This window comes from Pseudomyrmex gracilis, unplaced genomic scaffold (genome assembly GCF_002006095.1).
Source record: "Pseudomyrmex gracilis isolate BER0280 unplaced genomic scaffold, ASM200609v1 scaffold_59, whole genome shotgun sequence".
In the NCBI taxonomy this organism is placed as follows: Eukaryota; Metazoa; Arthropoda; class Insecta; order Hymenoptera; family Formicidae; genus Pseudomyrmex; species Pseudomyrmex gracilis.
Window position 1 is genome coordinate 203,006 of NW_018020643.1, and position 14,450 is coordinate 217,455.

Genomic DNA, 14,450 nt, shown 5'->3' on the forward strand with positions numbered 1-14,450 from the left:
AATTTGAATTGTAAGAGGGAAGATAACTCGAGAGGAATATGAAGAAATTGCAAACAAGAATTGTATAATTTTATCTAGATAAGATTAATTCGAAACGTGCTGTAGTTGTACAGATATTTTATTGATGCCAAGTATTGTATATTGAAAAGGAAAAATTTATATATAAAGCTACTCGCAATTCGAGATGTTACTTACAATGTTTACTCGCAAATTTTAATTTTTTATACTGGATTACAATTTTATTTTGTATTTGTTTCTATATGTATATATATAACAATGATATATATAACAATGATAATTACTTAAGACATTTAAAAGTGATTAAAAAAACAATTGCAATTTAAAAAAAATTGTAACATAATTAACGGACTTTAATTAATTGGTAAAATAAATAATTGCGTCGGTTCTCGATTAATCGTGTCAGCTTAAAAGTGACACACTCTAGCTGAATAAAGTATCTCGAATCCCTCTTCTTATCTCTTTTGGGTACAACACAATCTTGCCATGTAGTACGAATTCGGGGCCAATTCTCGCATGGCAGGTCTGTTGGTACCGCCGCGTGCCTCGTTACTTGGTAAGGGGTACACGTGTACTCCATAGAAGCACGCGGAGAGCGCACAGCACCTCGCAAGGGCCCCGCCGCTCGTACGTGTACACGAGTTGTGAGTAGTGTTAACGGCCTTGCTTTATGTAGGTCATGAAACAAGGTTCCACCAGCACGGGGAGCCTGACAGAACACAACTCGCTTAACTTATGCCGGGGAGGTAAAGACGTATACCGAGATACACACACATATATGTATATATAAATATGTACATATATACATATGTACAACACAATCGTAAATATATACATATACGCATGTATACACATTACAATGTCGTTTCCCAGCAGCTTGGCGAGTACGCTAACATCGGATAGTGCTTTCTACCGCGAGTTGACGATATGGTGCACCTTTCCACCACACGTCGAGGCTCGATACCGCGATCGATCGCGCGTGTAGATGAGGAGCAAAAGGAACAAAAGAGAGGAAAAAAAACAAATAAAGGAAGATTTATACAGATCGTTTCTGATATGCAGAATTTTCTCCGCGCTGCGGAATTTCGTTGTAACGTAATGTTACACACTTCCCGACGATGTTTGGCAAACAGAATCTCAAATGTTACATAATGCGTTTTTAACATTCCGTTTATTTTCTTATATTTCTTAGTTTTCCTTAACATCGCAGTAGTTGTTGATTATCTTTATTCTACTCATTAGCGCATACGTGCGTTCTTCGCGTTCTTAGACTGAGTGTACAATAAATCGGGAATTTTAGTGATAGGTGCGCGTGTGTTTTTTTGTTGTATACGATGTAAGTGGACATTACAATTAACCTAATTAAATAATTTATTCAAAAAATATATACTTTTTAAACAATTCACATGTTTTTTATAATTAATATGTAAATATTATTAAACAAGTTGTCATTTTTCAAACAATTCAATGTGTTATTAAGTTAATTGCATTGCATTTGTAAATGCGCGGTATTGTAAAAGGTTTATCTCAGAACAAAGTGTGATTCACTACGATTATACATTAGTAATAACGAATTTTTTCATATTTATCTTGTGGTCTCTCGGCAGGGCCAGAAACTCAAACGCGGCTAATGGGCCGGGCTCGCGATTCGCGACTCGTTTAACGATCAAGTTCGATTTCTCTTGGCATCGCGGCAACCACGGCCACGTACGAGTGAAATCTTATGGAATTTTGTCAAAAATTATTCCCCATCTAGAAACGTGAGACACAGGAATCACATTAGATGTGTCTTGACTCAATTATCATAGCTAAAATAAAAGTAAACCACGAATGTCGCTCGACTGCTTTCTATTAATTGCCAACTGCACAAAAACAGCTTCGTCGTTGCCGTAATTGAGAAACGCGTTTCGAACTAAAAATCTTCGCCAATCGAAAATAAAAAAAATTTATACTTACTCTTGTCGTATGATCGAACCGAAGAAATCTAAACTAGACGTTTTCTCCGAATGTCTGCAATATAATATTCTGTAAAAATTGAGATATATGAATTTTGAATTTCTTTTTACACGAGCGTTGTAAAAGGAGGAATATCGAGGCTGATTTGTTCATCGACAATATTGCGTCGGTGGTGCGTCGCGTATCTTTTGACACAATCTCGGCGATGAGGTTGCATCGTGAGGACCGAAGAGCAAGCGATATGTCAAGACGATGGGAACTTTACCACGGGAATGGAGAAGCCCATTACCCAGCCAGAGAGAGAGAAAGAGAGAAAGATGTGTAAGATGCGAGAGCCGAGATGTGTATATGCGTTCGCATGTATTTGCCCGCTGCTCACCTGCCAACCATAGTTGCTTACTGACGTCCATTGAAAAGGAGCTCAAGATGTGACTGTGTGAACTATACCACTCACATGATCCGAATCGTCTTTAATTATTCGTCTATTTGCGAAATTCTCTCTCTCCCCCTCCTTTCTTCCCTTGTGCTTTCTATGTTATCCCATCTTCAATTGGATATGCAACGCACGGCTGTGTAGTGTGTGCGTGCACATTCGATGGTAATGAGAGATGAGCGAAAGGGGAAGAGAGATACGACACATACACACACATACGCGCACTTCCAAATTGAAAACATGTTTTTAACACGCAGTTCGCCACGTGACGCGCTTCTCTTGTATTCAATTTGTCTTAATTAATCTTAAGTAAAATTACCTTGTATTGTTTATTTTTGACAATACACTTTATAGTTTTTTACTCAAGTGTCTGAATCACCGAAAGAATTTCTCTGTCACATTGTATTGCAAGTGATATTATTTGTAAGACACGTGTACGATTTGATTTTCTTTTTTTGATATTTGCGTATCGTGTAATACACTATATACAGTATATATGTGTGCATAGTGTGAATATTACAAATACGTGTGAGCAAGGCTTTGATTAATTAATTTAGTTTTTATAGTGTTAATTATATTAGTTTTTTTTTTTTTTTATGTTGTAACGTTTATAGTTATCTTCTATATGTGTATTATCTTTTTTGTTCAGCTTTGTAATTTTTCTTCACATACACACATAGACACGAGTTTATGTCACGGACTTTCCTTAAATTCTCGAAAGCGTGTCGAACTTGAAATGAGCGATTCGACGTCTCATTTCGATTTCTCAATCCGAAAATTCTTGTCATTCCGTCGCGACATAATATGATACTTTACCGAATTAATGCTTCGAAACATTGTTCGTTAACCATTTGCGTGCAATGTTTTGATGCGTGACTTTCTTATTTAGAAGATGCAAATTTTTGCACAGAAGCATGTTTCTTATTCAGTCTGAGTTTTTTTTTTTTTAATCGTCAAGTTTCACGTGTATGACACATGAAACACAGTGTGTTTATCGCGAAAATATTATGGAATATCTTTGTTCTATAAAATATAAATTATTATATTATTAACTAAAACTGTGCAAATATATATCGTTATTTTTAGATTTTTATTATAAAATTTTTAAAAAATATGACGATATTTTATAAGCATAAGATGTTCATGTCAAGACAGGCTACAATTTAAGGCTCGCACGTGGTATAACATTCGGTATATATATAGCTAACAGTGTGCGCGATCGGAACCGTAGGATAGACCCACTCTTCAGGATCCTGAAGCGAGGCGAGTTGCAAAGTGTGCCGTGTAAGTAGAACATCGCTGCCTGGTACCAACAAAGTATACCAAAGTAGTATAACATGGTCCTCTTCCTTCGTCGTTCCTCTTTGCCCTTCTCCTTCTCTCTTGTTCTTCCTCGCCACCACCATCTCCATTGCCACGACCACCTCTCTTGCTCTTCATCCTCCTTCTCCACCGACGCCAACGACACACACCGGCACTCCTCCTTCGCGTACACGGTGAAAGACTTTCTTTAAAGAGGTTCCGCAAGTAGAGCCAACACACGGTCTGCTGCCTTGACTGCTGTACACATTCGCTAGCGAGAAGAGAATTGTCCATTGTCTCTTTTGACGGTCGTAATTGATGCCGAGGTACTCCACATTGCATCCGGTTGCGTCTTCCCGATGCTATGCTATTTTATGCGATATAAAACGCCAATACAGGATATGCGCTGATTCGATATTACGCTCCTTTTGATCCGAAAAGTCACAACGTGTAACGTGACTCTCATTCACGAAGAATTCGAAAAAGGACGAGCACGTATACACAGGCATATATCTACAAGTATGATCTCGAAGTTTTGTATACATTAAAAGAAATATACGACACGGAAATTTATTGCGTTCGTTTAATCTCATTAGAAATTTAATCTTATTTAAAAAAACAAATATTCTATCTACAAATGTTAAAGTGAGTCTCTTTATTCTCTCTCTCATTTTAGGACATCCTTATGCATCTAGTTACTCGATTTGTTTATTGTAGCATTATTTTTATACAAAATTTTGGAAGAATATTATAGCAAACACGCGCGACTATATTATGTGAATTTTTCACAGATTTCTAATACGCAAGTTAATTAAACTAACAGATTGACTTGCTAGAAGATGAGAGTGTAATTTCGCACAATATGTTGAAGCCTTTGCGTGTTGTTAAAAGAGACGAAAAGGTGCGAAGAAGTGCGATATGAGAAGGCGAGAGATATGAGAAGCCCTGCCGGTAGCCCTCAAAAATTTAGGTTACTGATTCAGCTTAACTATGTAAACCGTCGCGTCACAGGAGAACCGCAATACCATCGCTTCTCTTCATGAAGATCATTTAGCCTCTAATCGACGTCGGTTGATTATATCTTCTTGTTTTTATCTTCGTTAACTTTTTCCACATCTCCAATTTAAAACTCAACTACGATTAAGCAAAATGTTTTTACTATTACATGTCTCTCTATTAGCATACATTATTCACTCGTTATTACAATGATTGATTTTAATCAAATGTGATTAACTCGCATGTTTTTAAACTTATCAAATTTATGTTTCTGCAATTTTGTGAAATTTTATTTATTATATTTTCTTTGTCTCTTTTAGAGAATTATTTTTTTAACATTTGCACATTTGCGACAATTATAGATCTTTTTTACATTGATATTCATGTTGTATGCATATGTCGCGTGCATTAACGGTACCAGTTAATGCACGCGACAACGCCTGGTCTTTGTTTACAATTCACATGTGTAATCATAACAGCTTCTTACATTTCATTGTTAAGCAGATATAAAAGAGCTGTCTCATTTCTTCTCTTGGCCATGTTTCCGCTATTATGCTATACTTTTTTCTAGTTTTTTTTTTTTTTTTTTTTTTTTATTTAGAACGTTACACATTCTTTGTATCTAATAGAAAGCTATCAAACGTCATTTGTTTATTGTAGTTGAGAATTAATCTAGAAAACGCCGGTTAGGTTAGTAAATAAAAAGTGGTTTGGGCAGAGGGATATATGTTTTATCAAATATAAAAAACAGCTTTACATATTACGGTAACAATCATTTAATTAAACATCACTTTTTATAAATAAGTGCATCTATAAAGTGCACGCGACTTTATACAACTTATACATTACAGTCACCACTTAGTAATAGGACGTAACAGTGACGAGAATTCGAGGATCGAGTGATCAAGAATTAACATATAAAGATTGCAAACAAAAACAATCTACGTAAATACATGCAAGTATGTAAAACACATAAAATTGAAGGACTAACACTGGAGGATTGCATTTTTCTACATTTGACGAGAAACTATGTACAGATTTTTTTAGTCGATATAAAAATATTTAACGACGACAATTTTTTTTTTTTTTTTTTTTTTTTTTTTAAACAAAAACTACATCTCTCTTGTTGATTTAATATTCTTACAGAGATAAAACCCGTACATAAATCCTTCATTGTAAGGATCGTGAGAGAGTGCAACAAAATAATCCGTCGTACACAATAATTTACACGTGGTGCGTTGTAAGATTTGTAACTTTAAGCCCGTTCTACATTGGTCGCAAAAGACGAATCGCACGATCGCATTGTCGCAAGACGTAAGAATCGTGCGATTTGAGCATCTATCGACATTAGTTGTAAATTACAGCCAATCAGCAAAGAGTAAAGAAACGCATGATAGTGAGGAGCTCGATGTTTATTGGCTGTCGCAAGATCGTAAAGACGCAAACTTTTGGTTTTTGACAAACTTTGCGACTTTTGCTTGCGACGACCTTCACGACAATCACAATATCGCTTGCGATCGTGCGATTCATCTCTTGCAATCAATGTAGAACGGGCTTTACAAGAAAGAAAAAGAGGGAGCGCAAAGTTTTTAATTGAAGAGAGAAATGACTATTTTACAAAAATACGCAAAGCGTAAAATCGAGAAAGATAAATAAACATTACAAAGGACATAATAATAAAAGCGACATAAATAAACTATTAACTATTTATTTATAACAAATCTTGTCTGTAAAGTAGTTAAGGTACATTTTGAGCGCGAACAACACATTCGCGTGATGGTATGATTAATAATAAGTATATTATTAATCTCTGTTTTTTTTTTATTATATGAAACTCTCACTGATGCTAGAAATTGCGATAAAATGCGGATTGTTGCAGTGTCTTTTAACTAGTCGTATGTACAATCAAAAGATGCTACATAAAACAATAAGTTTAAATATTTACAATCAAAAGATGATAAAATACAATAAGTCCAAACTGTAAAATAAATTTTTATACTTATTTACAGTATTACGCTGTTCTTTGATGAAGTGAGAATTGAAATATTCAAGAAATGATATATAAAAACAAATTAATACGAATAAAACTTCAATCTGGGGAACCATGCACAAGAATTTTTAGAAAATCATCAAATTATCAAGTTTCTGTATTTTTCTTCAATTTATCTTGCCTTTATTTTTGATTGAAATAACTTACAATTTTTGTAAAACATTTTTGTGACAACAAATGTAATTGTTTTTTTTTGTCTTTTAAATAATCTTTTAACAATTGAAAATCATGCAGATACTTTGTATAATACGTACATATATGTATACACACGTTACGGTGAAAATACGCGAAGTTCTTTTCTCAAATTAGTTTTTTTCAGTTTGTAAAATATAAATGTAAAAAAAAAGAAGTATACCTATTGCAATACCCACTTAAATTCCTGAAAATGATTTTCGGATTAAAATCGCGTTATAGTGGCAGTTTGCATATTGACATTTCGAGAACACTTTAGTTCACCTCATCAGAGTTCAAGAGCAGCTTGATTACTTTTGAATCATTGCTCTTGAACTTTGATGAAGTGAACTAAATTGTTCACAAAACATCGGAAATGCAAAATGACACTAACGCAGTTTTAACCCGAAAATTCCTACACACTTTCAGAAATTCTTATAATACACTACATAACATACAAATATTAAATTTATTTAAATATTTTACATAAATCATAAACAAAAGTGCAAATAAAAATATAAATTATAACCAAAATCATAAATAAAAATGTAATTATATAAAAAAAAAATAAATAAACATAATTTATAAATTTATATAATTACATATAAAAATATAATTCGGATGATTTCAGAATTTATTTTCTTGAAGAATTATATATTCAAGCAAAAATATATTATTACTATTAAAAAAGAGATTACAATTGCATTGGAATTAAAGATTAATAATAATCGCAAATTGAATTAATAATTAAATTAATTTTTAAATAAAATTTATATAAAAAAATAAAAATTTATATAATTAAAATGTATATAAAAATTTATTTAAAAATATTTGTGTCAAATGTTTAAAATATGATATAATGTAATTTTAGTTTTTTCTTTAAAATAAAATTATAGATTTTTAATCCATTTAAATGATTAAAATATCAGTCAATTTCAGTACCCGGTAAAAAATTTTCCATGTATAAAATTGTATAAACATATTTGGCATATATATATATATATATATATATAAATTTGTAATAATTATATATAATAATTTTAATTTGTGTATATATGAAAAATTTTTTACCGGGTAATCTATACTAATTAATATAAAACCAATAGAACACGATGTATTTTTGCTTGCTGAATCGTTTGCTCTCATGCTGGCTACGCTATTGGATGCTCTGCTGGATTTCCCTGATAGATCAAGGATTATCTTTCTTGCGTGGTTCTGTGCTATTTTTCGCAATGAACATCAGTACAAAATCACGTAAAGAAAAACAGCACCTGATCTATCAGAGAAATTTATACACAGAAGTGTCAGAAGTGGTGTGAGAAATCTAATGATTTTATAAACTTTCCATAGGAATTACTTATTTTTTCACCGTAAAATGTGTATACGTACAATCTTGATAATAAATCAATTTGATCACAATACATATCGTAAACTTGATAACTTTCTTCATGGTCACATATTATTGTAGGCAGATAATTTTTCATAATTTTGAGTTATACATCTCATGATTGATTGAATTAAATGAGTTCAACCTGAAAAAAAAATTTATTTCTTAAATACAAAGTGTAAAAATGATAAAAAATTAGATAATAGCGGCTAAGATTAGCCTTGTTCACATTTAAATTCCCGTATACATCTGCCTTAAGTTCAGTGCTTTTTACACGCACTGTGTTCCGAATACTTTCACACTGACCACATAATTGCATAAAATATGTGAATGTAGATATGCACATCGTGTGTCTTTATGTACACATATAACATTTTCACTTCATTTTACTTATGTAATTAAGTAGCCGACAAATAGTCAAGAGTATCGTGGCTGCGCGTTCTGATATTCACTGCCAGTACAGAAAGTCTATAGTATATGTCACATGAACTGTGTGAATGAGAATTTTTAATACTAGCAACAAATATCGGAACAAAGCCTGTAATAAAAGAGGTAAACTGAAACAGTTAAATGGAAGAGGTAACTACCGAAAACACAAATGAACTTAAAATCGAGATTACACTTGCAAAAAGCACACTTAAAAGTAACTGGTAATAAGTCAAAAAGAGGCGCGCTTACTAGTTGAGCATCAATCGAGTGCTCGGATCACAGATATTAAAAGAGTTTTGGCTGAGTGATATAAGGCGATGCGCAGCTTGATTTCACTCATACTTAGCGCCATTAAAATTTAGTAAGATAATCTCTGATGAATAGTTATCTTACTTTCCATTGCTACTTGCTTGTTTCGCATACAGCAAATTCGAGAAAAAAAGAATAAATTAGGACTTGGTAATGCCGCGTGGCGTTTGTACTAAACTATACGTTGAAAATCAAAATAGCATTGAGATAATTTTTTGTGTTCAATATATAATTCAATGACGAATATGTACACAGACTAAGCATTTATTCCACTGTAACAGAAAGTTAAGTTGATAATTTAAAACAGACAAATTGTCAACTGTTAAGTTTACTCCTTTTTCGCGGGCGGAATGCTTGGTTTATGTATATAGATCATTGGTATAGTCTTATGTGGTTATTAAATCAAAATTTTTTCACTCGATTTTGTTTTACGATTAACAATTTTCCCAACAAACAATTTTTTTTATAAATTAACAGCAAGTTGCTGCCAATTACATATAAATTTCAATTTTTTCCAATGTTTTAGATAAATTCTTTTTTTATGCTTGTTAACACTCCGCGACAGTCTAATCTCTATTAATTCTTTTATGAATTTGCTGATGTTTTATCAAATGTGCTTTCTGTCTGAATGACTTGCTACACACGTCACATTTAAACGGTTTTTCACCTGTGTGCGTCCGCAAGTGCACCTTGATATTACTTTTATTAAGGAAACCTCTTCCACAAATATGACATTTATGAACTGGCTTTTCCTTTCCGCCAATTAAACTGGATTCGGTACCGTACGGTAGTGCCGCAGCACCAGCAGCGGGGCCCTTCTTATTTGGGTTCTGACCAGAGCCTGGCGAAGAACGTGATCTTTTCCTAGGATGCGAAGGAGCGGGAAAAGATGAATGTAAGATATCGTCGGGACTACAAGATGTTGATACCCTGTTAGGTGGACTGAGCGGCGGGTAAGGGCTAGTTGATGATGGAGTTTCACCACAAGATGTGTTCTGAAGGTTAGCGTTGCCTGCCTGCAATCTTGCCTGCAATAAAGGTGTATAATTTTGTGTAAGCAGATTCTGCAACGTGGATCCGCTATGCTGCTGCGGCTGTGTAGGTGGCGTTGCGACATATACCGTGGGGTACTGTGGACCACCGAGCGATGTTGTCTCTTGAGTCTTGAGCGGAGAAGTGTGCGCATCCTCGAACAACTGGGCAAAATTTTCCATCCACTCCTTCGAGGCATCTGCCATCATAGCCTCTTGTTCTGGGCTAGGTCCATTTCCGCTGCTTGTTGTATCTGCTGCTATCGCACAACCAATGCCAATAATTTCTGCGAGATCGTCAGAAGAAAGATCATAAACATCTTGCGTCGATTGCGGCAGCTGCTGCTGCTGCTGCTGCTGTTGCTGATGATGTTGCTGCTGTTGGTGATGGTGATGATTTTGGTGCTGTTGTTGCTGTTTTTGACTTCCTGTGCACGGCGTACTTGAAGATACCACAGGCGAGTCATAATATTCCTGATTAGAAGACGGTGTAGGCGATGTGGATGGTATCGATGATTTCTGAACAGATGAGGCTATCGCATTATAATGTATACCAGGTATACCGTTGATAAGATGTCCTGCATAATTTCGTCCGTGTAATTCGTTGAAAGGCGGGAGCGGCTTCAGTTCCGCCAATGATTGCGGAGGCGTACCGACCGCTGTTCCCAAGAGGATTGTCTCCCAGGAATCCTGTAGTCCGGCTGCTGTTGGCTTCGCATCCGAAATTCCTTCCTCCAAGAATTCCGATCCGTTCGCGCTCCAAGATGACGACAGCAACAAACTGTCCACGCCGACTACTTCGGTTGAGCCACCCACCACGATGCTGGAGCCTTGGCTACTATGCGGCGGCTCGACGCCGGGAGCGCTCAAATGAGACGGCGCTGTCGGCGGACCCGACTGTGTCTCGTATTTCATATCTGTCCCGATGTCCGATATCGGTGAAATTGTGTCCAGCTGCAACACGCTCGCGTTCTCCGACAGTGGAAAGTCGTCGGAGCTTTCTTTATCGGACAGAGCTCTCAGCTGTGCGATGATTTTCTCCGGAACATTGGCTCCGTCAATGGTGGGAACAATTTCTTTGTCACGTCTTATCCTGCCCGTTGCAAGCTCTTCCTCTAAATCCGCTAGATCCTGTACCACGATCTTTTCGTCTAATTTGGCTAGCTCTTTTTTGTCTTTTAAGTGTAAGGAACCCGTGTTGTTCTTGATGTCTGATATCACGGGCGAGTTATTGAACGATGCATATATTTCTTGCCTCCCTTGATTTAGCGGAGTATTTAAATCATAACCGAGAATATTTGAATAAAGATTCACGGAATAATCGTTATTCTTGTTAATGATATTATTATTTTTGATGTTGTTATTCTCGTAAATGTTTTTGCTAGCGGTGTCACTTGGAATCTGCTTTGTTAAAACAGGTCGTAACAAATTCGACTTAGACTGAGACTGTACTTGAACTGATTCACTGCTCAATAGCTGTCTTATTGGGTTTACGGCATGAAGTTTTGTGTTTGTCTTTTCGCTTAAGAACGAGAACGGCGCATAATTATTATTCAGTGAATTGTTAGGAGCCAATTCCGTTTTGGTAGCAGCGATGCTACGTGCGTTAGTCGACGTGGGTGACGTTTTGAATGATTTATTAAATGGCAGTTTGACAAGATTCTTTTTTTGTGTCTCTGTATTGGATTGTTGCGGTGGCGAGTAACGCTCGATTGTTTCCGCCAATTTTGAAAGATGTAATGATTGACTGATAATTTTCTGATCAATATCCAAACTATTTTTTGATGTGTTAGAATTGTTGCGTGGGCCGACGTTGTATGAATTTACGATATTTGTATTATCCTCTGCTATAGGTGCTTTGAATAACGATTCAAAATTAGATGTTGAAATAGGATAATTATTATTATTGAATTTTCGGCCGTGGTTTTCAGGTGTAGTATTTACGATTTGTATATTGGTTTGTTGGTTTGCATTAGCTGTAAACGGATATAATTGACAATTGTTGTGTACTAAGTGATTTTGGCCGAGATAATTAAATGATTGTTGCGACGATTGATTCGGCAATTGATTCGGCAATTGATTTGGCGATCGATTCAGCAACTGATTCTGTAAATTATTCAACAACTGATTTGGCGATTGGTGTTCCAAGCACGGTGGTAAAAATCCAGAGCAAGTATAATACTTGTAACTATTTTCATTCAAAGGCGAGGAGTCTTGATATGAAAGTGGATGTTCGTAGATCAAATCGTTTGGTTGCCAGGGTTCAAGAGATCTTTGAGTTTGATAAAAGCTCCATGCACCATTAACGTTGTTTGGCAAGTGATCTTGATTCCAAAATGTGTTAACCTTTTTATCACCAGTATTGTTTTCTGGCGGTAGATTATTGAAACAAAACGGATGAAACTGAGCGGTCTGTGATGAAGGCGGTTTAACGTTTTGGTTACGAGGAAGAACCTGTTTGAAACCTGAAACATGTGAAAAATCTCGATTGGCAACGAGTACAAAGACAAAGTAAATGAGAAATAAAAAAAATACAAAAAACTAATGTTAACATTACTGTTTTGCTAAATTTGCTTATAATAATTTATATATAAATAATGCAACTCTTTACAACAAGAAAAGAAAGAATAAACAAAAGATCTCTACAGCAAATGTGTAGCATATAATATGATTTTGTTTAGTAACTTATATAATAATTGCATGATAGATAAGATAAATCGTTTAATTGATATAAATCCAACAATCATACACATCATCATATACATATATACATAAACATGTTTCTTATGCACACATTATCTACGTATTTATACGATGCACATAACAACGACACACACAATGTGTATACATATAAACTTACATGCGTATACATATTAAAAACACATGTGTGATGTCGCGGATAGGCGCAGATCCCACTCTTCTCTTGAAAGAAGACTTGCTCCAACTAACTAGGTTAGTAGCACATTAACCAGCCACGGCCGAGTACACTCGGTTGACCAAATTGCCGCGTTTAAAAACATTTTTTTTTTTTTTATAACAAGAACGTTAAAAGAAGGAAACTTTGCCGAACAGAAAAAGAAATAAAAGTTAGAGCAATAAAAGTTGGAGCAAGAAGGAAACAAAGAGATGCAAGATTAAAACTTAAATTTATTAAGTGTAATTACGCGCATAGTTATTGAACTTATTGATATTACAATTGTCGGCCTCTTGAGCTTGGAAATTTACATTCCCAGAATTGTAATTGTTATAATTCATTATTGTTGTTGGTTGGCTTTCTTCTCTTCCGTAGTAGATGACAATGTAGCTTCCAAAAATGCAAACTTCGACAAAGATGTGTGTATCATTTTAAACAGAATTCTGAAAATTTTTGTCATAAGTACATATATATACACATATTTATATAACATATAGTACATATAATGTAATATATATATTATTTTTAAAACACTATAAGTATCTTATATATAAATATCTTATATATAAGATAAGATACTTATATATAAGATACTTATTAAACATATATACAAATTACATTATTAAACATATATACAAATAAAGAAATAGAAAAGAAATAAAATAGAACAAAAAACAACATGCTGCATTTTCTAGCATTTACCATACAATAGATAAATAAATAAGTATTAGAAAAAGAGAGAAAGAGAAAGAAAAAATTAAAATGTAGAAGAAAAAACTATAAAACCAAGCCTCTAAAAACAAAAACCTTCTTCTTTTTTTTTCTTTCTAAAAACAAATTTATACAAAACTAAAAAATATATATTATAAATTACATCAATTTTCTTTTTGTTATTTTCTTCTTGTTATAATTCTAATCTTGTAAACTGAACCTGAATTTGTTGTCCGAGCGAGTTTTATCTTTAATTTATCTTTTGGTATATTAAAAAAAAAATAAATAAAACCAATATTAAAACTAATGTTATTTTTTTAAATTTTGTATGTTAAATTAAGCCTCACAAATTTTTAGAGATTTTTTTCAATGTTTTAACTAATACAAAATTGCGTTGGCATAACTGTAGGATTTAGGTTAGTATTAAGATAGCAGATTTTTTCTTTTATACAAATTTGAAGTTATAGAGAAGAAGGGAAATAATTAGTTTTGCAAAACTATATACAAAGGTTATTTATATTTTATTGTATATTATTGATTTCTTTTTTTAATATGAGTGGTCAATAAATTTCTAATCTTTTGCATTCAAATATAAATGCTATACTAAAAATAACAATGTGATTTAGTTAGTTGCATTTTACTATTATAAGTATGTATATTTATTATTTTTGTTAGTATAAATCAAAGCTAGCAATCAGCATTTGTAAATGTTTTTTCTAGTAGCCTAATCGAAAGCAATGTGG

General features: G+C 33.9%; 1 protein-coding gene across 1 annotated transcript; it reads right to left on the reverse strand.

Moving 5' to 3' along the window:
* Positions 1 to 7,979: 7,979 nt before the first annotated feature.
* Positions 7,980 to 13,337, reverse strand: LOC109854115 (ras guanine nucleotide exchange factor B-like). Its single transcript, XM_020426906.1, has 3 exons — positions 13,277 to 13,337; positions 9,833 to 12,547; positions 7,980 to 8,458 (listed from the first exon to the last, which is right to left on the reverse strand). Exons 1-3 carry the CDS (start codon positions 13,335 to 13,337, stop codon positions 8,454 to 8,456), a joined length of 2,781 nt encoding a protein of 926 aa, XP_020282495.1. The 3' UTR covers positions 7,980 to 8,453.
* Between the last annotated feature and the right edge of the window lie 1,113 nt (positions 13,338 to 14,450).